Source organism: Hypanus sabinus (assembly GCF_030144855.1).
Source record: "Hypanus sabinus isolate sHypSab1 chromosome 24 unlocalized genomic scaffold, sHypSab1.hap1 SUPER_24_unloc_16, whole genome shotgun sequence".
Lineage (NCBI taxonomy): Eukaryota > Metazoa > Chordata > Chondrichthyes > Myliobatiformes > Dasyatidae > Hypanus > Hypanus sabinus.
Genome location: NW_026778929.1, coordinates 253,299 through 276,685, shown reverse-complemented (window position 1 = coordinate 276,685; position 23,387 = coordinate 253,299). Strand labels below are relative to the sequence as shown.

General features: G+C 54.9%; 1 protein-coding gene across 1 annotated transcript in view; it reads left to right on the top strand.

Moving 5' to 3' along the window:
- LOC132385459 (synapsin-1-like) overlaps nt 1-23,387 on the top strand; it is a 244,053-nt gene that overhangs the window by 142,546 nt on the left and 78,120 nt on the right. The window contains exons 3-6 of the mRNA XM_059957544.1: nt 13,519-13,576; nt 15,526-15,617; nt 16,367-16,523; nt 21,099-21,188. Coding sequence (XP_059813527.1) covers nt 13,519-13,576; nt 15,526-15,617; nt 16,367-16,523; nt 21,099-21,188 — 397 coding nt within the window. The remainder of the gene's footprint in view (nt 1-13,518; nt 13,577-15,525; nt 15,618-16,366; nt 16,524-21,098; nt 21,189-23,387) is intronic.

Sequence of the window (23,387 nt, the reverse complement as noted above, 5' to 3'; positions counted from 1 at the left end):
AGGGGGTTGATATATGGAATAACAGATCCCTAGGGGTGGGTTACAGACTGGGATCTGATCCAGGGGTTCAGGGGGTTGATATATAGAATAACAGATCCCCAGGGGTGGGTTACAGACTGGGATCTGATCCAGGGGTTCAGGGGGTTGATATATATATAATAACAGATCCCCGGGGGTGGGATACAGACTGGGATCTGGTCCAGGGGGTTGATATATAGAATAACAAATCCCCGGGGGGTGGGATACAGACTAGGATCTGATCCAGGGGTTCAGGGGGTTGATATATATAATAACAGATCCCTAGGGGTGGGTTACAGACTGGGATCTGATCCAGGGGTTCAGGGGGTTGATATATGGAATAACAGATGCCCGGGTGTGGGTTACAGACTGGGATCTGGTCCAGGGGTTCAGGGGGTTGATATATAGATCCCCGGGGGTGGGATACTGACTGGGATCTGTGATCTAATCCAGGAATGTAATGTTTTCCTCACCAGCAATGATGATCCACACCTACCCACAGTCAGGGACAGAAATAGAGAGCGAAACCGCTGCTGGTGTCCCTGCCCACAGTCTCACCACAGACTCTCCTCTCTGTCTGAATCCTTCACCCACTTCCTGCCTCCCCATCTGTCCCCATCTGTGGCTGAGCTTGTCCAGCAACGGCCTCTGCAGTCCCACTGATGCCAGGTCAATCTGGACCTGTACCGGTGCGCGTGCTCCAGTCGGGCGCTCTTTCACTGATCCGGTTATAGTTACTATTCTATACATTTGCTGAGAATGCCCACAGGGAAATGAATCTCAGAGTTGTATATGGTGACATGTACGTACTTAGATAATAAATTTACTTCAAACTTCATAAGAGATCGAATTCTTGCAATGTTTTAGTATTGATTTGAAATTCAGCTCAGAGCCAATTCTTTACTTCTGGCTTGTTTGTGAGGCTGGATAATCAAGTTTATTTTTAACATTCTCACTTTACTTCATTGCTACCAATAACCAGAATGTCTGTTTTTCTCCTCATTTAGCTGAAGCCAATTCAAACCCATCCACTCTGTAATAGGATACAGAATCTGACTAGAGTGTTTACGGAAGAGGTTCCCAGACTGGGATTCATGGACCCCTCCGTTAATAGAAGGGGTCCAAGGCACAAAATAATTGAGATCCAGGGTCATCTGTTGAAATAGGCTAATACAGTTGTATGCCATTTGCAGAACCTTGTGTTGTGAAATAATCTGACCTAAAAGGAGCAGGGCGGAGATACGTCTCTACCAAAGCAGGTGTGAGGTGCCCCTTCCCTCCGCTAGCCAGCAGGTCACCCGTGGGCGAGGTGTAGCACCCGCTTGGTCCCCAGTCAAGGTCATGAGCAGCCGGTGCAGATCACAAGTCCTGGTGATGCGACCACTGACGCCAGGCAGACAATCTCTGAAGAGTATTGATAATGACCGGGGTCACCCGTCTTGTAAAGACACTGTCCAGGAGAAGGCAATGGCAAACCCCATCTGTAGAAAACTTTTGCCGAGAACAATGATGGTCATGGAAAGACCATGATCGCCCATGTCATATGACACGGCACGTAATGATGATGTCATAAGACATGGCCCATAATGTTGATGTTGATGATAAATGGGAGCACGCAGAGAGAGAGAGAGCATCACTGACAACAGTGACTTGATCTTTATGAACAGTGAGCGAGACATGACAATAATAAACTAACCCAGAAATGTTTTTGGGGGGGGGGGTTTGCTCCTATTTCTTTCTGAAATAGGTTCTCCTCAGATTCCCCTAAATCTCTTCCCCCCCCCCCCATCGACCTCTTTTATCTCCCTCTGTTTGATGGAAGTTCCCTCCTCTCCCACCTGATCTCTGCTCATCATCCTGTCCACCCCTATCAGATCCCCCGCAGCCTCCCCCTCTCCAGGGAGAACGGACACTGCCTCTCCGGTCTCTCCTCGTGATCGAAACGCTCCGTCCCCGACAACGTCCTGGGGAATCTCCTCTGCACCCTCTCCACTGCAGTCACCCCTTCCTGTAGTGTGGAGACCAGAACTGGACACTGTACTCCAGCTGTGAGCTGGCCAGTGGTTTATAAAGTATCGTCACCTCCCTGTTCCTGTACTCTGTGTCCCGGGTGATGAAGGCAGGTGCCCTGGATGACCCCCCACCCCCCACCCCACTACTGGTTGGTAGGTGCTTTCAGTTCCCCTCTCCCAAGAGCCTTTCATGAGCCGAGATGTTGGTAAATCCAAAAGCCGACTTCCTAAGGACAGCAGCTTTGCCCAGCGTTTGGAGTTTGCTTTGCACCCCCGTCTTTGCATCAGCTGAGAGGGAGGAGGTTTCAGCGTGACTGGAAGGGGTTAAAAGTGGTTGGTAAATTGGTTAATTATTGCCAGATGTACTGAGACACAACGAAAAGCTTCAACAACACGCGCACAAAATGCTGGAGGAACTGGGCAGGCCGGGCAGCAACTATGGGAAAGAGTAAACAGTTGACGTTTCGGGCCGACCCCTTCATCGGGACCGTGGGTACCTCCCTGTACATGGGGTGGCGTGCAGACAAAAGATTTTCACTGTCTAACAATAAAATTCTTAAATTGGTAAATGGCTTGGTCACATGTGCCAAGAAACAGTGAAGTCTTGCATTCTGTGAGGTAGAATAAGGGAAAACGATAACGGAACGCAGAATAGAATGTCACAGTGACAGAGAGAGTGCAGTGCGGGTAGATTATGAGCAGCAGGATCATAACGAGAGAGATTATGAGGTCGGGAGTCCATCTTATCATAACTGATGTCTATTTCAAGAGTCTGACAACCGGGGCAGAACCTGGTGCTCGGTGCTTTCAGGCTTTTGTATCTTCTGCCCAATGGGAGGGGGGAGAAGGAAGAATATCCAGTGTGGTGGGGGGGGGCCTTTGATTATTCTGGCCGCTTTACTGAGGCAGCGGGAAGCATAGACAGAGTCTGCTGGGGGGAGGCTGGTTTCTGCGGTGTGCTGAGCTGTGTCCGCCACTCTCCGCGGTTCCTCGCGGTCCCGGGCCGTGCAGAGCGGTTGCCGAGCTGAGCGGTTGCCATGCCGAGCCGTTGCCATGCCGAGTGGTTGCCGTGCCGAGCCGTTGCCATGCCGAGCCGTTGCCGTGCCGAGCCGTGGTTTCTCCAGACAGGATGTCACACCTTTATCCAGTAACACCGGAATTCCCCATATGAGCCTGACCCATTTGCCTGTATCCCTCAAACCTTTCCTGTCCACGTACCTGTCTCAGAGTCTTTGCCTCATCCACCTCCTCTGGCAGCTCGTTCCTCACACGGAACACCCTCCGGGTGGAAAGTACCCCCTCAGATTCCTCTTAAATCTCCTGTTCCCGTCGTGATTTTATACAGTCTGTAAGGGGTGGCACGGTGTCACAGAGGTTAGCACAACACTTCACAGTGCCAGGGTCATGGGGAGAGAGTGGGACAGTGGGATTAGTTTGGGGACTGACACAGGCTCTGGGGAGACAGTGGGGCAGAAGGGATTAGTTTGGGGACTGACACAGGACTGTGGGGAGAGAATGGGACAGTGGGATTAGTTTGGGGACTGACACAGGACTGTGGGGAGAGAATGGGACAGTGGGATTAGTTTGGGGACTGACACAGGACTGTGGGGAGAGAGTGGGACAGTGGGATTAGTTTGGGGACTGACACAGGACTGTGGGGAGAGAATGGGACAGTGGGATTAGTTTGGGGACTGACACAGGACTGTGGGGAGAGAGTGGGACAGTGGGATTAGTTTGGGGACTGACACAGGACTGTGGGGAGAGAGTGGGACAATGGGAGTAGTTTGGGGACTGACACAGGACTGTGGGGAAAGAGTGGGACAGTGGGATTAGTTTGGGGACTGACACAGGGCTGTGGGAGATAGTGGGACAGTGGGATTAGTTTGGGGACTGACAGCACCATGGGGAGAGAGTGGGACAATGGGATTAGTTTGGGGACTGACACAGGACTGTGGGGAGAGAGTGGGACAGTGGGATTAGTTTGGGGACTGACACAGGGCTGTGGGGAGAGAGTGGGACAGTGGGATTAGTTTGGGGACACACAGGACTGTGGGGAGAGAGTGGGACAGTGGGATTAGTTTGGGGACTGACACAGGACTGTGGGGAGAGAGTGGGACAGTGGGATTAGTTTGGGGACTGACACAGGACTGTGAGGAGAGAGTGGGACAGTGGGATTAGTTTGGGGACTGACACAGGGCTGTGGGGAGAGAGTGGGACAGTGGGATTAGTTTGGGGACTGACACAGGACTGTGGGGAGAGAGTGGGACAGTGGGATTAGTTTGGGGACTGACACAGGGCTGTGGGGAGAGAGTGGGACAGTGGGATTAGTTTGGGGACTGACACAGGGCTGTGTGGAGAGAGTGGGACAGTGGGATTAGTTTAGGGACTGACTCGGGACTGTGTGGAGAGAGTGGGACAGTGGGATTAGTTTGGGGACTGTCACAGGGCTGTGGGGAGAGAGTGGGACAGTGGGATTAGTTTGGGGACTGACACAGGACTGTGGGGAGAGAGTGGGACAGTGGGATTAGTTTGGGGACTGACACAGGACTGTGGGGAGAGAGTGGGACAGTGGGATTAGTTTGGGGACTGACACAGGGCTGTGGGGAGAGAGTGGGACAGTGGAATTAGTTTGGGGACTGACACAGGGCTGTGGGGAGAGTGGGACAGTGGGATTAGTTTGGGGACTGACGCAGGACTGTGGGGAGAGAGTGGGACAGTGAGATTATTTTGGGGACTGACACAGACTGTGGGGAGAGAGTGGGACAGTGGGATTAGTTTGGGGTCTGTCACAGGACTGTGGGGAGAGAGTGGGACAGTGGGATTAGTTTGGGGTCTGTCACAGGACTGTGGGGAGAGAGTGGGACAGTGGGATTAGTTTGGGGACTGACACAGGACTGTGGGGAGAGAGTGGGACAGTGGGATTAGTTTGGGGTCTGACACAGGACTGTGGGGAGAGAGTGGGACAGTGAGACTAGTTTGGGGACTGACACAGGACTGTGGGGAGAGAGTGGGACAGTGGGATTAGTTTGGGGACTGACACAGGACTGTGGGGAGAGAGTGGGACAATGGGATTAGTTTGGGGACTGACACAGGACTGTGGGGAGAGAGTGGGACAGTGGGATTAGTTTGGGGACTGACACAGGGCTGTGGGGAGAGAGTGGGACAGTGGAATTAGTTTGGGGACTGACACAGGGCTGTGGGGAGAGTGGGACAGTGGGATTAGTTTGGGGACTGACGCAGGACTGTGGGGAGAGAGTGGGACAGTGAGATTATTTTGGGGACTGACACAGACTGTGGGGAGAGAGTGGGACAGTGGGATTAGTTTGGGGTCTGTCACAGGACTGTGGGGAGAGAGTGGGACAGTGGGATTAGTTTGGGGTCTGTCACAGGACTGTGGGGAGAGAGTGGGACAGTGGGATTAGTTTGGGGACTGACACAGGACTGTGGGGAGAGAGTGGGACAGTGGGATTAGTTTGGGGTCTGACACAGGACTGTGGGGAGAGAGTGGGACAGTGAGATTAGTTTGGGGACTGACACAGGACTGTGGGGAGAGAGTGGGACAGTGGGATTAGTTTGGGGACTGACACAGGACTGTGGGGAGAGGTTGGGACAGTGGGATTAGTTTGGGGACTGACACAGGACTGTGGGGAGAGAGTGGGACAGTGGGATTAGTTTGGGGACTGACACAGACTGTGGGGAGAGAGTGGGACAGTGGGATTAGTTTGGGGTCTGTCACAGGACTGTGGGGAGAGAGTGGGACAGTGGGATTAGTTTGGGGTCTGTCACAGGACTGTGGGGAGAGAGTGGGACAGTGGGATTAGTTTGGGGACTGACACAGGACTGTGGGGAGAGAGTGGGACAGTGGGATTAGTTTGGGGTCTGACACAGGACTGTGGGGAGAGAGTGGGACAGTGAGACTAGTTTGGGGACTGACACAGGACTGTGGGGAGAGAGTGGGACAGTGGGATTAGTTTGGGGACTGACACAGGACTGTGGGGAGAGAGTGGGACAATGGGATTAGTTTGGGGACTGACACAGGACTGTGGGGAGAGAGTGGGACAGTGGGATTAGTTTGGGGACTGACACAGGGCTGTGGGGAGAGAGTGGGACAGTGGAATTAGTTTGGGGACTGACACAGGGCTGTGGGGAGAGTGGGACAGTGGGATTAGTTTGGGGACTGACGCAGGACTGTGGGGAGAGAGTGGGACAGTGAGATTATTTTGGGGACTGACACAGACTGTGGGGAGAGAGTGGGACAGTGGGATTAGTTTGGGGTCTGTCACAGGACTGTGGGGAGAGAGTGGGACAGTGGGATTAGTTTGGGGTCTGTCACAGGACTGTGGGGAGAGAGTGGGACAGTGGGATTAGTTTGGGGACTGACACAGGACTGTGGGGAGAGAGTGGGACAGTGGGATTAGTTTGGGGTCTGACACAGGACTGTGGGGAGAGAGTGGGACAGTGAGATTAGTTTGGGGACTGACACAGGACTGTGGGGAGAGAGTGGGACAGTGGGATTAGTTTGGGGACTGACACAGGACTGTGGGGAGAGGTTGGGACAGTGGGATTAGTTTGGGGACTGACACAGGACTGTGGGGAGAGAGTGGGACAGTGGGATTAGTTTGGGGACTGTCACAGGACTGTGGGGAGAGAGTGGGACAGTGGGATTAGTTTGGGGACTGACACAGGACTGTGGGGAGAGAGTGGGACAGTGGGATTAGTTTGGGGTCTGACACAGGACTGTGGGGAGAGAGTGGGACAATGGGAGTAGTTTGGGGACTGACACAGGACTGTGGGGAAAGAGTGGGACAGTGGGATTAGTTTGGGGACTGACACAGGACTGTGGGGAGAGAGTGGGACAGTGGGATTAGTTTGGGGTCTGACACAGGACTGTGGGGAGAGAGTGGGACAGTGAGATTAGTTTGGGGACTGACACAGGACTGTGGGGAGAGAGTGGGACAGTGGGATTAGTTTGGGGACTGACACAGGACTGTGGGGAGAGGTTGGGACAGTGGGATTAGTTTGGGGACTGACACAGGACTGTGGGGAGAGAGTGGGACAGTGGGATTAGTTTGGGGACTGTCACAGGACTGTGGGGAGAGAGTGGGACAGTGGGATTAGTTTGGGGACTGACACAGGACTGTGGGGAGAGAGTGGGACAGTGGGATTAGTTTGGGGTCTGACACAGGACTGTGGGGAGAGAGTGGGACAGTGAGATTAGTTTGGGGACTGACACAGGACTGTGGGGAGAGAGTGGGACAGTGGGATTAGTTTGGGGACTGACACAGGACTGTGGGGAGAGGTTGGGACAGTGGGATTAGTTTGGGGACTGACACAGGACTGTGGGGAGAGAGTGGGACAGTGGGATTAGTTTGGGGACTGACACAGGGCTGTGGGGAGGCAGTGGGACAGTGGGATTAGTTTGGGGACTGACACAGGGCTGTGGGGAGAGAGTGGGACAGTGGGATTAGTTTGGTGACCGACACAGGGCTGTGGGGAGGCAGTGGGACAGTGGGATTAGTTTGGGGACTGACACAGGACTGTGAGGAGAGAGTGGGACAGTGGGATTAGTTTGGTGACCGACACAGGGCTGTGGGGAGAGAGTGGGACAGTGGGATTAGTTGAATTCCTGCCACTGTCTGTGAGAAGATTGTTTGTTCTTTCTGTGACTGTGTTGGTTTCCTCCCAGTGCTCCTGTTTCCTCCCACGTTGCAAGGACGCACGGGTAGGTAGGGTAATTATTCACATGGGTGTAATTGGGCCAGAGTGACTTTTTACCATGCCGTGTCTCTAAATGAGGGGTTCCCACATTTTTCTCTGCCGTGAAGCAAAGTGTTCGTGGGCCCCAGGTTGGGAATTGCTGCTCTAAATAAGTAAAATAAACATCAAGTTACCCTAATGCTCGCTCTCCTACACTGCCGTGAGAAAGGTCGTGCCATCTCAATAACATCCTCGTAAATCTCCACTGCACTCTTACTGGCCTAACTCGTCCTCTCCTGATCCCCGACTCCCCAGCCCTGCGGGAAACAGACAGTGTGGTGCTGAATAACGATGAGGGGGAGGTGATGCATCTCCCACTACACCACCATAACACCCCCTGACTGAGGTGTATAACCACGAGGGGCACGGATAGGGTGAATGAACAGTCTTTTCCCCCCAGAGCTGGGAAATCAAGAACTAGAGGGCAAAGTTTTAAGATGAGAGGGGGGATATTGAATGAAATTACCCCTCTATTGAGTACAGTCCCAGAGACAATTAAACACTCCTTGTATGTGAACTGTTCATTTCATGGGATCAGTCTTCTGATCCTTGTCTGGACCCTCTCCAACGCCTGCACATCCTTTCTTAGATAAACACTCAAAAATTGATTCCAAGGGGCAAGGAGAAAAATAGCAAGCAGTACTGAGGAACAGTCTGGTGCAAAAGTCTTAGGCACATATATATAGCTTGGGTGCTTAGTCATTATTTTCCTTGTCGTGGTACATGGGCGATCATGGTCTTTCCCCGACCGTGATTGCTCTTGGCAAATTGGTCTCCGGAAGGGGCTTGTCATTGGCTTCTCCTGGGCAGTGTCCTTACACCCCCGGCCATTATCAATACTCTTCAGAGATTGTCTGCCCGGTGTCGGTGGTCCCATAACCAGGACTTCTGATCTGCACCGGCTGCTCGTACAACCGTCCACCACCTGCTCCCATGGCTTTGCGTGACCCTGATCAGAGTTTTGGGGGGGGTTGTTTGCTACACCTTGCCCGAGGGAAGGGAGGAAAGAGAGAAAGAGTGCCTTACACCTTATTTGGTCGAGATGTATCTCCACCCTACTACCCATTTTGCACAGTAATTTTATGTATTGCACTGTACTGCTGCCACAAGAAAAAAGGAAATTTCCTGATGTGAGTGATGATAGACCTGATTCTGATCTGGGTCTCTGTTGTGGACTGAGAGCGGGAAGGGGGCAGGGAGAGGGGAATCACGGCTGGGAAAAGGGGAGGGAGAGGGAAGCACCAGAGAGGCATTCTATAATGATCAATAAACGAATTGCTTGGAGTCGTGCCTGGTGTCTCAGGACTGGAACTAGCACTCCCTCTCTGCCAGCTGTCCCACACCTGTGCCATTCCCAGCATCCTTTGCCCCCGCCAGATTTACAAACTCGCTCTCCGCTCCACGTGGACAAGTACAGTCCTGTGCAAACGTCTTCGGCACCCCGGCTACACGTGTGCGGAACACTTTTGCGAGCACTGCTGCACAAAGTGAAGCAATAACAGAATGCAGAAAAAGGTGTAACAGCTACAGAGAGAGTGCAGTGCAGGTAATCGGATAGGTGCAAGATCATAACGAGCTGGATTGTCATGGGAGACAGAGGGTTAATTTTCCCTGGGAGCTCGGAGGGACAGCATGGCAGCTGGGGGTACAAATTATAAGACCGGGGTTCGATTCCCGCCGCTGACTCTGACAAGTTTGCGCATTCTCCTTATAACTGTGTGGTTTTCCCATGGGTGCTCTTCCCAAAGACCTATAGATTAGGGTTCTTGGGCTGCGGGCATGCAATGCGAGAGCTTGCGGGCTGCCCCCAGGACGTCCTCGGCCTGGTAGGACCAGAACGGGCTGCCCCCAGGACGTCCTCGGCCTGGTAGGGCCAGAACGGGCTGCCCCCAGGATGTCCTCGGCCTGGTAGGACCAGAACGGGCTGCCCCCAGGACGTCCTCGGCCTGGTAGGACCAGAACGGGCTGCCCCCAGGACATCCTCGGCCTGGTAGGACCAGAACGGGCTGCCCCCAGGATCTCCTCGGCCTGGTAGGACCAGTACAGGCTGCCCCCAGGACGTCCTCGGCCTGGTAGGACCAGAACGGGCTGCCCCCAGGACGTCCTCGGCCTGGTAGGACCAGAACGGGCTGCCCCCAGGAGATCCTCGGCCTGGTAGGACCAGAACGGGCTGCCCCCAGGACGTCCTCGGCCTGGTGGGACCAGAACGGGCTGCCCCCAGAAGATCCTCGGCCTGGTAGGACCAGAACGGGCTGCCCCCAGGACGTCCTCGGCCTGGTAGGACCAGAACGGGCTGCCCCCAGGAGATCCTAGGCCTGGTAGGACCAGAACGGGCTGCCCCCAGGATATCCTCAGCCTGGTAGGATCAGAACGGGCTGCCCCCAGGACATCCTCGGCCTGGTAGGACCTGAACGGGCTGCCCCCAGGATATCCTCGGCCTGGTAGGACCAGGACAGGCTGCCCCCAGGATATCCTGGGACTGGTAGGACCAGTACAGGCTGCCCCAGGACATCCTCGGCCTTGTAGGACCAGTACGGGCTGCCCCCAGGATAACCTTGGCCTGGTAGGACCAGAACGGGCTGCCCCCAGGATATCCTCGGCCTGGTAGGACCAGTACAGGCTGCCCCCAGGATGTCCTCAGCCTGGTAGGACCAGAACGGGCTGCCCCCAAGATATCCTCGGCCTGGTAGGACCAGAACGGGCTGCCCCCAGGAGATCCTCGGCCTGGTAGGACCAGAACGGGCTGCCCCCAGGACGTCCTCGGCCTGGTGGGACCAGAACGGGCTGCCCCCAGAAGATCCTCGGCCTGGTAGGACCAGAACGGGCTGCCCCCAGGACGTCCTCGGCCTGGTAGGACCAGAACGGGCTGCCCCCAGGAGATCCTAGGCCTGGTAGGACCAGAACGGGCTGCCCCCAGGATATCCTCAGCCTGGTAGGATCAGAACGGGCTGCCCCCAGGACATCCTCGGCCTGGTAGGACCAGAACGGGCTGCCCCCAGGATATCCTCGGCCTGGTAGGACCAGGACAGGCTGCCCCCAGGATATCCTGGGACTGGTAGGACCAGTACAGGCTGCCCCCAGGACATCCTCGGCCTTGTAGGACCAGTACGGGCTGCCCCCAGGATAACCTTGGCCTGGTAGGACCAGAACGGGCTGCCCCCAGGATATCCTCGGCCTGGTAGGACCAGTACAGGCTGCCCCCAGGATGTCCTCGGCCTGGTAGGACCAGAACGGGCTGCCCCCAAGATATCCTCGGCCTGGTAGGACCAGAATGGGCTGCCCCCAGGATATCCTCGGCCTGGTAGGATCAGAACGGGCTGCCCCCAGGATATCCTCGGCCTGGTAGGATCAGAACGGGCTGCCCCCAGGACGTCCTCGGCCTGGTAGGACCAGAACGGGCTGCCCCCACAATATCCTCAGCCTGGTAGGATCAGAACGGGCTGCCCCCAGGATATCCTCGGCCTGGTAGGACCAGAACGGGCTGCCCCCAGGATGTCCTCGGCCTGGTAGGACCAGGACAGGCTGCCCCCAGGATATCCTCGGCCTGATAGGACCAGAACGGGCTGCCCCCAGGACATCCTCGGCCTGGTAGGACCTGAACGGGCTGCCACCAGGATATCCTCGGCCTAGTAGGACCAGAACGGGCTGCCCCCAGGACGTCCTCGGCCTGGTAGGACCAGGACAGGCTGCCCCCAGGACGTCCTCGGCCTGGTAGGACCAAAACGGGCTGCCCCCAGGATATCCTCAGTCTGGTAGGACCAGGACAGGCTGCCCCCAGGATATCCTCGGCCTGGTAGGACCAGAACAGGCTGCCCCCAGGATATCCTCGGCCTGGTAGGACCAGGACAGGCTGCCCCGAGGATATCCTGGGACTGGTAGGACCAGTACAGGCTGCCCCCAGGACATCCTCGGCCTGGTAGGACCAGTACGGGCTGCCCCCAGGATAACCTCGGCCTGGTAGGACCAGAACGGGCTGCCCCCAGGATGTCCTCGGCCTGGTAGGACCAGAACAGGCTGCCCCCAGGACATCCTCGGCCTGGTAGGACCAGGACAGGCTGCCCCCAGGATATCCTGGGACTGGTAGGACCAGTACAGGCTGCCCCGAGGATATCCTGGGACTGGTAGGACCAGTACAGGCTGCCCCCAGGACATCCTCGGACTGGTAGGACCAGAACGGGCTGCCCCCAGGACGTCCTCGGCCTGGTAGGACCAGAACGGGCTGCCCCCAGGACATCCTCGGACTGGTAGGACCAGAACGGGCTGCCCCCAGGACACCCTTGGACTGGTAGGACCAGTATAGGCTGCTGGTGAACTCTGAGGAGCTCGATGCTCTCCGCACCATTGACGTAGACGGGAATGTGTGCGCCCCACCCCCTCCCAACCCACTGTCTAGATGTCAATGACCAGCTCTTTTGTTTCTTGTGCGGAAGGCCGTTGTCATGACTCCACACCGCTGGGCTCTCCACCTCCATTCTGTGCTCCAGATCATCGTTATTTGAGACCCGGTGGGTGTCACCCGCAAACTTGTAGATGGGAGTTCGAGCCAAATCTGGCCACGTGGTCTTGAGTGTACGGGGAGCAGAGCAGAGTGAGGTGGTGGATGCTGAGTGCATGGACTAACCCCAGCCAGGCAAGTGAGGAGTGTCCTCTCACCCTCCTGACTTGTAGATGGGGGAAGGTAATGTGGTGGATGTGGAGTGCATGGACTAACTCCATCCAGTGGAGGGCATCCCATCACACTCCTGACTTGTAGATGGGGGAAGGTAATGTGGTGGATGTGGAGTGCATGGACTAACTCCACCCGGTGAAGTGGGGTGTGTCCTGTCACATTCCTGACTTGTAGAATGTGGTGGATGCGGAGTGCATGGACTCACTCCAGCCAGTGAGGTGGGGAGTGTCCCGCCAGACTCCTGACTTGTAAATGAGGGGAAGGTAATGTAGTGGATGCGGAGTGCATGGACTAACTCCTCTCAGTGAGGTGGGGAGTGTCCCGTCACACTCCTAACTTGTAAATGAGGGGAAGGTAATGTGGTGGATGTGGAGTGCATGGACTAACTCCACCCGGTGAGATGGGGTGTGTCCCGTCACATTCCTGACTTGTAGAATGTGGTGGATGTGGAGTGCATGGACTAACTCCTCTCAGTGAGGTGGGGAGTGTCCCGTCAAACTCCTGACTTGTAAATGAGGGGAAGGTAATGTGGTGGATGCGGAGTGCATGGACTAACTCCACCCGGTGAGATGGGGTGTGTCCCGTCACATTCCTGACTTGTAGAATGTGGTGGATGTGGAGTGCATGGACTAACTCCTCTCAGTGAGGTGGGGAGTGTCCTGTCAAACTCCTGACTTGTAAATGAGGGGAAGGTAATTTGGTGGATGCAGAGTGCATGGACTAACTCCACCCGGTGAGGTGGGGAGTGTCCTCTCGCACTCCTGTCTTGTAAATGAGGGGAAGGTAATGTGTTGGATGTGGAGTGCATGGACTAACTCCACCCGGTGAGGTGGGGTGTGTCCCGTCAAACTCCTGACTTGTAAATGAGGGGAAGGTAATGTGTTGGATGTGGAGTGCATGGAGTAACTCCAGCCAGTGAGGTGGGGTGTGTCCCGTCACATTCCTGACTTGTAGAATGTGGTGGATGCACAGTGCATGAACTAATAACCTCCCCTCCAGCTCTGTGCTGCTTATACCTGACAATGTAATGTGACCCTCCCTTCTTCTCATCTCCCCCTCCAGGTCCAAGGTGTTCAAGGGCAGGAAGGTCCAGGGAGAGTTCGACATCCGAGTGGAACAGGTGGGTCTAGGTTTCACCCGTTGAATTACCCCGCGGTGGGAACCTCCTCTCGGCCTCCCCACCCATTTCACCTTCACCCCAACTCTCCCCCCTCCTCACCCCTCCCACCCCCACCGAGCTGAAGGAAAGAGAGTGAAGATACTTCAGGAATCTTCTGGAGTGTGTGATGGGACAGTGTAGGAATGGTGAGGGAAGGGTGCCGTGCTGCGGGTGGGTGGGAGGGGGTCAGTGAGGAGGGAATACGATGGTGCAGGAGGGATAGTGAGGAGCGTGTGCTACATTACAACACAGGGCCATTGGGTCACTGGCTGCACAGACCCTGGACGCCACTTCGAAGTAATGACAGAATCATAGGTCGCACGGCCATAAGGGTCACAGGGTCACTGTCTGCACATCCCGGGGGCCAAGGGTCACAGTCGCGGTCACGGTGCCCAAAGATTCTCATTAGTTCATCTCCTGAAGCCCCTGTCCACCTCCGAGACCAGCGGGATCTTCCTGAGCAGTGGCACCAGACCCGTGCTGGGGACGCAGGTAGTTGGCCAAGATGGTGCCACTCTGAACTCTGACTCCAGACAACACAACAATGACCCCTGACCCTGGAATTCTGCGGCAGTGACTCTATAATCCAGGGGTCATGAGACCATGACCTTGCGTACCTGGAATCACGTGGTAGTGACCTTGTGACCCTTGGGTCACATCACGGTGACCCTATGACCCTGGTCTTGTGTGATCCTGTGAAGTTGGTATCATCTCGCATGGGGGTCATGTGTCTATGTTCCCCTGACCCTGGGGTAGTGTGACGCTGAGCATGTGACCCTGGAGTGGCACAATCAGTGACCTTGTGACCCTGTGGTCACGTTATGGTGACCCTTTGACCGTGGGTTCATGTGATGGTGATCCTGTGACCTTGTGACACTAAAATCATGTGGCAGTAGATGTGTGACACTGGTTATCCGATATTAACCCAGTGACACTGGGGATCACATGACTGACCAATTGACCCTAGGGTGGTATGACATTGACTCTGTGATCCTGGGATCACATGACACTGACCCCCCCCCCCACCTTGACCAGGCACTGGGTGACAGTGACCCCAAGCATAATGACCACATGGCAATGGCCACATGTCCCTGGGACTGGTTCACTGTGACCCTTTCACCTCTGGTTTTTGACAGTAAGCACCCCTACAAATGTCTGACTGTGGACTCCACTTAACCCTGTCAACGTTAATGACACAATGACTGGGAGAAGATGGTCATTCGACATAAAGTCACAAAAGTCTTTCTCTCTCCCCTCCTCACTGTCTGTCTGTCTCTCTCTACCCCCACCTCTCACTCTCCCTGTCCTCCCCCTCCCTCCCTCTCTCCCCCACTCTCTCTCTCTCTCCCCTCCTCACTGTCTGTCTGTCTCTCTCTACCCCACCTCTCACTCTCCCTGTCCTCCCCCTCTCCCTCCCTCTCTCCCCCACTCTCTGTCTCTCTCCCCTCCTCACTGTCTGTCTGTCTCTCTCTACCCCCACCTCTCACTCTCCCTGTCCTCCCCCTCTCCCTCCCTCTCTCCCCCACTCTCTGTCTCTCTCCCCTCCTCACTGTCTGTCTGTCTCTCTCTACCCCCACCTCTCACTCTCCCTGTCCTCCCCCTCTCCCTCCCTCTCTCCCCCACTCTGTCTCTCCCCTCTCTCTCTCCCCCTTCCCTTCTCCCCTCTCCCCTTCCCCCCTCTCCTGACTTCTCTCCTCCCCGCTCTCATTTTTCTCTCTCTCTCTCTCCCTCTCTCCTCCTTTCTCTCCCCTTCACTCCTGTTTCTCCCCCTCTCTCTCCCCCTCTCTTCCTCTCTCTCCCCCCTCCCCCTTTCTCTCTCCCCCTCTCCCCCTCTCTCTCCCCCGCTCTTCCTCTCTCTCCCCCCTCGTCCCCGTTTCTCTCTCCCCCCTCGTCCCCGTTTCTCTCTGCAGGCAGAGTTCTCTGAGCTTAACGTTGTGTCGCACGCCACGGGCAGTTTCACCGTGGACGTGGATGCGTTTCGGAACGGAGTGAGGGTGACCAGGTGAGGGATGTCCGCGGGGCGCGCCGGGAAAACAGAGCCGAGAGATGTGAACCCAGACCGCGTCCAATCCCATCCTGCGGGTTACCCCGAATCCCACCCTGTCTCACCGGGGGACGTTAAACCAGGGCAGGACTCACACAGTGAGCGGCAGTGATGTAGAACAGACACCCGGGGGTACAGGTACAACATTCCCCGAAAGGGCGATGGGGAAGGCATTTGGCGCGCTGGCCTTCGTAGGTCAGGAGCTGGGATGTCATGTTACAGTTGGTCAGTACGTCAGTGAGACCACACTTGGAGTATCGTAAGCACAAAAACACTCTGCAGATGCTGGAAATCCAGAGCAACACACACACAAAATGCTGGAGGAACTCAGCAGGCCACTCAGCATCCATGGAGGGAGATGAACAGTCAACGTTATGGGCCGAGATTTATTCTCCCCCAGAGGTGCTGCTGAGTTCCTCCAGCATTTTGTGTTTAGTTGGGAATCTTGGACCATTTGTGACCCAGTCCAGAGTTTGGATCTCCCCCCCCCCCACCCTCTAGAGGCCCGGTGCAAGAAGCAGGCCCTTTGGTCCGTTGAGCGTGAACTGCCCCCCCCCCCCCAGCACCAGGCGACCCGATGCTGGGACGGGTGCCCAGCTGGTCAAGCCCCTTCCAACCGCCAATCCCCCTCCGCGGGGACCAGCATGGGTTCCGGAACCTCGGACGGTGCATTTAACGGCCTCCCCCCCCTCCCCCCGCCTCCGCAGGTCCTTCACACCGGAGTTTGTCCTGGTGAGGCAGCACGCCTACAGCATGGCCAAGGGCGGAGACTTCCGGAACATCGTCATCGGCCTGCAGTATGCCGGCGTGCCCAGCCTCAACTCCCTGCACTCCGTCTACAACTTCTGTGACAAGCCCTGGGTGGTAAGTGGGAGCAGGGAAAACGGGGACCCTACTCCCTCCATCCCCTCTATCACTCACCGGGCTCTCCATTCCTCCCTCCCTCCATCCCTCTCTCCCCTCCTCACCTACCTCCTTCTCCTTCCACCCTCTCCCACTGTCTTCCCATCCCTCTGCACCCCCTCCCTGGTCTCCTCCATTCCTTCCTTCCCTCTCCCCTCCATTCTCTACATTTGCTCCCAACTTCCCCCTGTCCCTTGCCCTTTCTCTCTCCCCCTCCTCTTTTTCTCTCCCCTTCTTCCCACTCTCCCCTCTAACGACACTCACTGCTCCTCCTCCTCCTCCCACTAACCTTCGTCACTCTCTCCTCTCTGCCCATCGGCCCCTGTCTCATCTCCCATGCCCTCTCATGAAGGAGAGGGGGTTTAACAGGGATGAGGAGGGAGGGGTTCACGGAAGTGGGCTGGGCTGTAGGTGTGGGAGGGGGTGACAGAGATGGGGGGGGGTGTAGGGAAGTCTTTCTTCTTTAATCCTTCTTGCTCCTTATGGAGCATAGGGCCTCAACAGAAGTCCTCCACTTCCTGCGATCCTGCGATGTTTTTGCCGTCTCCCAAGTTTGGCCGGCGGCTTTCAGTTCATCCAAAAGCCTATGCCTCCAGGTTTGCTTTGGGCGACCCCTTCTTCTCTTCCCTTGTGGATTCCATTTGAGTGATTGTCGAGTGACATTCGACTGGCTCTTCCTCAAGATGTGGCCGACCCATCTCCACTTCCTCCTCCTTATCTGGAATACAATGGGCTCTTGGTTTGCTCCCTTCCATAGGTCTAGGTTTGACACTCTGTCGTACCACTTGAGGCGGAGGATCTGCCGGAGGCATTTGTTGAGAAAGGTCTGGATCTTGTTGCAGCTGGTGTTAGTGATTCTCCATGTTTCGGATCCATATAGCAGGATGGCTTTCACATTGGAGCTGAATATACAGAGCTTAGTTTTGACAGAGATGGCCGTAGATCTCCATACAGGTCACAGGGTTGTGAAGGCATGTTGGGCTTTTCCGATCCTTGCTCTGATGTCCTCATCTGTACCTCCTGATTTACTGATTTTGCTTCCGAGGTAGGTGAATTTGTCTACATCTTCAACTATTTGTCCTTCAATCCGTAATGGCTCCTCTTGTTTGTTATTAATGTGTAGAACTTTGGTCTTCTCCTGACTGATCTTAAGGCCTACTTGCTGTGAAGTCTCTCCCAAGGAATCTACTTTCTTCCGCATATCTTGAAGCCGGTGTGAGAGAAGAGCGAGATCATCTGCAAATGCCAGGTCTTCCAATTTCCCTGTTAACGTCCACTGGATGCCTCTCTCTGAGCCAGCATAGGCTGTTCTTGTAGCCCAGTCGAGTACCACAGGAAAAAGTAGAGGCGACAGCAGGCATCCCTGTCTGACTCCAGTAGTGACCAGGAACTCTTCGGACAGTCTCCCATCGTGGATGACCCTGCATGAGAAGCCATCATAAAGCTGCTTGATGATATTCACCATCTCTTCCGGTACACCATAGTGTCGTAAGATGCTCCACATTGACTTTCTGTCTAGGCTGTCAAATGCCTTCTCAGAATCAATAAAACACACATATAGTGGAGTTTGCCATTCTATTGTCTGCCCCACAATGACTCTAAGCTATCTAGCTATCTGGTCAATGCATGATCTCTCTTTCCTGAACCCTGCCTGCTCATCTCTAAGTCTCTGGTCAATGGCGTCTTTCATCCGCTCCAAGATGACCCTGGTGAGAACTTTGCTAGGAATGGACAACAAGGTGGTCCCCCTCCACTTGCCACACAGTGAATGATCTCCAGATTTTGGCAGCTTCACAAGGAGGCCCTTCTTCCAATCTGATGGGATCTCTCCTGTTCTCCATATCAAATTCAGCAGTATATGCAAATAGTCCCACCATAACCTCTCCACCCTCTTTCAATGCTTCATCTTCTCCAGCAGCCTTGCCGTTCTTCAGGGCTTTTCGAATTTCCTGCTTGGTGATTTCACCTATATTGATGTTGAGTGGGTCTCCAGGCTCCAGGTCAGGTGGGTTCTGTGGTGGTGGTCTATTCAATACTTCCTGGAAGTGTTCCTTCCATCTCGCCAGCTGATCTTCAACCAAAGTGAGCAGATGGCCTGTCTTGTCTCTAACAGGTCTGTTGAAATTGCTTTTCTTCCCTCACAAAAGTTTAGTTGTCCTGTAGAGTGCCTTGAGGTCCCCTTTACTGGCCGCTGTTTCTGCTTGCTCTGCTATTTCATTGAAGTATGACCTCTTGTCCTTTCTGAGCGGTTTCTTCACCTCCTTGGCCATCACGCTGTACCTGTTGGCGGCGATTTGTTTCTGTTGCTGGGTTCTGGCCTGATTCAACTCCTGTTTGAGCTTTTTCCTCTCCTCCACCTTCTACCGTGACTCGTCCCTGATCCAAGGTTTACTGTTGACTGGTGGTCTTCCCAGTACTTCTTCGCAGGCTCCTACAGTGGCCTGCTTGAAGGTAATCCAGGCGTGTTCCGCTGTTCTCTCATCTTGTTCCTCTATTTGAAGAGCCCCAAAGCGGTTTTGCAAGGCGATGTGGAAATCTTTCTTGTTTTCTTCCGTCTGTAGTTTTCTAACATCAAACTTTATTCACGTGTTCTGTTGCTTCTTCTTGGCTGACAGCTTCATCTTCAGCTTTGCAACAACCAAATGGTGGTCAGATCCAATATCTTCTCCTCTTTTGACTCTCACATCTTGCAGTGAACTTTTCCAGCGCTGGCGGACTATGACGTGATCAATTTGGTTCTCTGTTTGATGGTCAGGCGAGACCCAGGTTATCTTGTGGCAGCGTTGGTGGGGAAAGAGGTCAGTTTGACCTCAGTTCGTTGAAGGCACAGAGGTCGGTAAGGAGTTCTCCATTTTCATTCATATGCCCCAAACCATTTTAGCCCATCTCTCTCTCCCTGCCAGTGTTATCGCTGCCTACTTTGGCATTCAGATCTCCCATGATGATCAACATATCTTGCTTAGGTACCTTTCCAACTACTGCTTGAAACTGGGTGTAGAAGAGATCTTTTTCTTCTTCCTCTGCGTTGTTAGTTGGGGCGTAGCACAGGAAAATGGATACCTTCTGGAATCTGGACTCGAACCTGGCTGTGATGATACGGTTGGACACTGGTTCCCATTCTATCAAACTTCTGGCTGCTTCTTTGGACAACATCAGGGCCACACCAGCCTCATGCGAATCTTCCTCTTTTTCTTTGCTGGAATAGAGCAGAGTTTCTCCCGTCTGCAGTTTGGTCTCACCAAAAGTATTCCACCTTGCTTCGCACATGCCCGGGGAGCGTGAGGTGGTATCGGTTCATTTCCTTCACTGCCTGTGCGCACCTACCTGTCTCCCAAAGTGATCTCACATTCCATGTTCCGATCAGGATAGATTTCTTCTGTGAGAGCAGCTTTGGAACCTCCATTATGGTTTTCCTCGGGTGAAGGAGGGTTGTCAGCCCCGCAGCTTCCTGACGGGTTTGGTTGCAGCGTGTCATCAGCCTCCTGACTGGGGCCCTGCTTTTCCCGAGATCTGGGTTAGTGGTTGACGATCTGTTGACAGTTTCTGTAACAATTGCTTGTTTTACGTGAATGGGTTGTTAGCCCATTGCACAACCCCCAACCTGCAGGACCAGGGGTTTTCTGTGGGGGTCACCTTCCCCCAGGCGATGGCATTTCCATGCTAATGAGCTCCACCTGCCCGGGTTTGAAATCAGAGTTTACCCTCTCCTAGATAGGCTGCCATCCAAGGCTAACGAGTCCTATCTACCCGGGTTTGGAATCGGAGTCCCTTCTCCTAGGCTATGTTGGTTCATGGCACCTTCTTCCATATTATCCGGTGCACCCCTCGCACGAGGGATCCCCCATCCACCACCCAGGGGACACGCCTCAATGCCGTATAGCCCCAGCGCGAGGGTAGGGGTCACAGAAACAGGGGAGGGAGGGGGTGCCAAAGATGGGAGTGTAGGGGAGAGATGGGGCCACAGAGACAGGGAGGGGTGTAGGGGAGGGAAGGGGTGCCATAGATGTGAGTGTATGGGAGGGATGGGGCCACAGAGACAGGGAGGTGTGTAGGGGAGGGAGGGGGTCACAGAGACAGGGAGGGGTGTAGGGGAGGGAAGGGGTGCCATAGATGTGAGTGTATGGGAGGGAGGGGGTCACAGAGACAGGGAGGTGTGTAGGGGAGGGAGGGGGTCACAGACACAGGGAGGGGTGTAGGGGAGGGAGGGGTGACAGAGACAGGGAGGGGTGTAGAGGAGGGAGGGGTTCACAGAGACAGGGAGGAGTGTAGAGGAGGGAGGGGGTGACAGAGACAGGGAGTGGTGTCGAGGAGGGAGGGGTTCACAGAGAGGGGGGTGTAGGGGAGGGAGGGGGTGACAGAGACAGGGAGTGGTGTCGAGGAGGGAGGGGTTCACAGAGGGGGGTGTAGGGGAGGGAATGGGTCACGGAGACAGGGAGGGGTGTAGGGGAAGGCAGGGGTCACAGAGACGAGGAAAAGGAATTGGTCTACCTCCTCTCTGACCCTACATCGCTCTCTCTCTGCCCTCCTTCCCTCCAGTTTGGACAGCTGACCAGGATCTTCAAGAAACTGGGGCCTGAGGAGTTTCCCCTGATCAACCAGGTCTTCTACCCGAATCACAAAGAGATGGTGAGTTGACCTTCGCCAATAGACGCTCACGCTCGCCCTCGTCTCCGAGGGGTTTGACCCTCGCCCACAGATATTCACGCTCGCCCGCGTCTCCGAGGGGGTTGACCCTCACCCACAGACGCTCACACTCGCCCGCGTCTCCGAGGGGGTTGACCCTCGCCCACAGATATTCACGCTCGCCCGCGTCTCCGAGGGGGTTGACCCTCACCCACAGATATTCACCCTCACCCATGTCTCCGAGGGGGTTGGAGGGTTGTCCACCTGCCTATTGCTCAGAGAAACGGACCGGTCGCAGAGACATAAATGACGTGAAGTGAGAGCGCGTACGATGGCCAATTTGTTTCAACGTTCGGAGTAAATTTATTATGAAAGTACTTTCTACACAACACTGTGATTCATTTGCTTGTGGGCATACTCTATAATTCCATAATAGAATGAAAGGCCACAGCAACTTGGCATTCAACCAGAGTGCAAAAGACAACAAACTCTGCAAAGGCAAAAAGAAATAAATAATCATCATAAATAAATAAACAATAAATATCGAGAACGTGAGATGAAGAGTCACTGAAGGTGAGTCTGAGGTTGCAGGAACATTTCAGTGATGGGGCAAGTGAAGTTGTCTCCTTTGGTTCAGGGGCCTGATGGTTGAGGGTAGTAACTGTTCCTGATCTTGGTGGTGAGAGTCCTGAGGCTCCTGTATCTTCTTCCTGATGGCAGCAGTGAGAAGAGAGCATGTAAAACAATAACAGAATGCAGAATAAAGTGTCACAGTCACAGAGGAAGTGCCGTGCAGATGGGTAATAAGGTGCGAGACCGTAACGAGGTTGATCGTGAGGTCAAGAGTCCATCTTATCATCCCCTTCGATAGTCTGACAACAGCGGGGTAGAAGCTGTCCCTGAGCCTGGTGGGTTTTTGTGCCTCCTGCCCGATGGGAAGGGGAGAAGAGAGAATGTCTGGGGTGGGTGGGGACTTTGATTAATTACTGACACAGCCACAGGCTTGAACAGAGTCCGTGGAGGGGAGGCTAGGTTCCGCCATGTGCTGAGCTGTGTTCAGAACTCTGCGGTCGCGGGCAGAGATTTCCGCGAACCGTCCGGATGGGGTGCTTTCTGTGATGCATCGATAAAAAATTGGCGAGAGTCGGCAGGGACGCAGCGAATTTCTTCAGCTTCCTGAGGAAGTGGAGGCGTTGATGAGTTTCCTGGCTTGTAACGTCAGCGTAGTTGAACCAGGACTGGGTATGGGTGATGCTCACATCGAGGAGTCTAAACTCTCCACTCTCTCGACCTCTGGGTGGACAGGAGCACGAGCACAACCTCAGCCCCCGCCAAGGTCAATGAGCGGCTCTTTGGTTTCGTTGACCTTGAGCGGGAAGTTGTCCTCATGAGAATACGTCAGCCCGCATTAATGAGGGAGTTGCGGGGCCTCGAGGGACTGAGTTATGGAGGGAGGTTGGGCAGGCTGGGACTTTATTCCTTGGGGCGTAGGAGACTGAGGGGTGACCCTATAGAGGGGTATAGGCAGAGTGAACGTGCACCGCCTCTTCCCCAGGGGTGGGGAATCAAAAATCTAGAGGAGAGAGATCAAATAGGAATCTGAGGTGCCCCAGAGGGTGGTCCGTGGGGCAGCACAGTGGCGTATTGACACTTTACAGAACCAGGGACCCGGGTTCAATTCCGGCAGCAGCCCGTGAGCAGTTTGCACGTTCTTCCCGTGACCGCGTGGGTTTCCTCCGGGTGCTCCGGTTTCCTCCCACGGTCCAATGACACACTGGTTGGTTGATTCGTTGGTCATTGTGAATCGTCCCGTGACTGGGCGAGGATTAAATCTGGGATTCCTGGGTCGCGCAGCTCGAAGGGCTGAAGCAGCCCGTTCCGGGCTACGTCTCAATATAAAGATAAAAAGTGAACGGGCTGAGCTGCCGGGTGCCGTGGGTGAGGCAGCACAGTGCTTGCTGCCTCTTTACTGCCCCTCCTGCAGCGTGACGCCCCCTCCTCACTGCCCCCCACAGTGACACTCCCTCCTCACTCTCCCTCCCACAGACTGGCACTCCCTCCTCACCGTCCCTCCCACAGAGTGGCATTCCCTCCTCACCGCACCTCCTGCAATGTGACGCGCCCTCCTCACCGCCCCTCCCACAGCGAGGCAGAGGGCATACTGTTAGTGTCTGGATGGCTGTTACTGTTCTGGCACCTCGT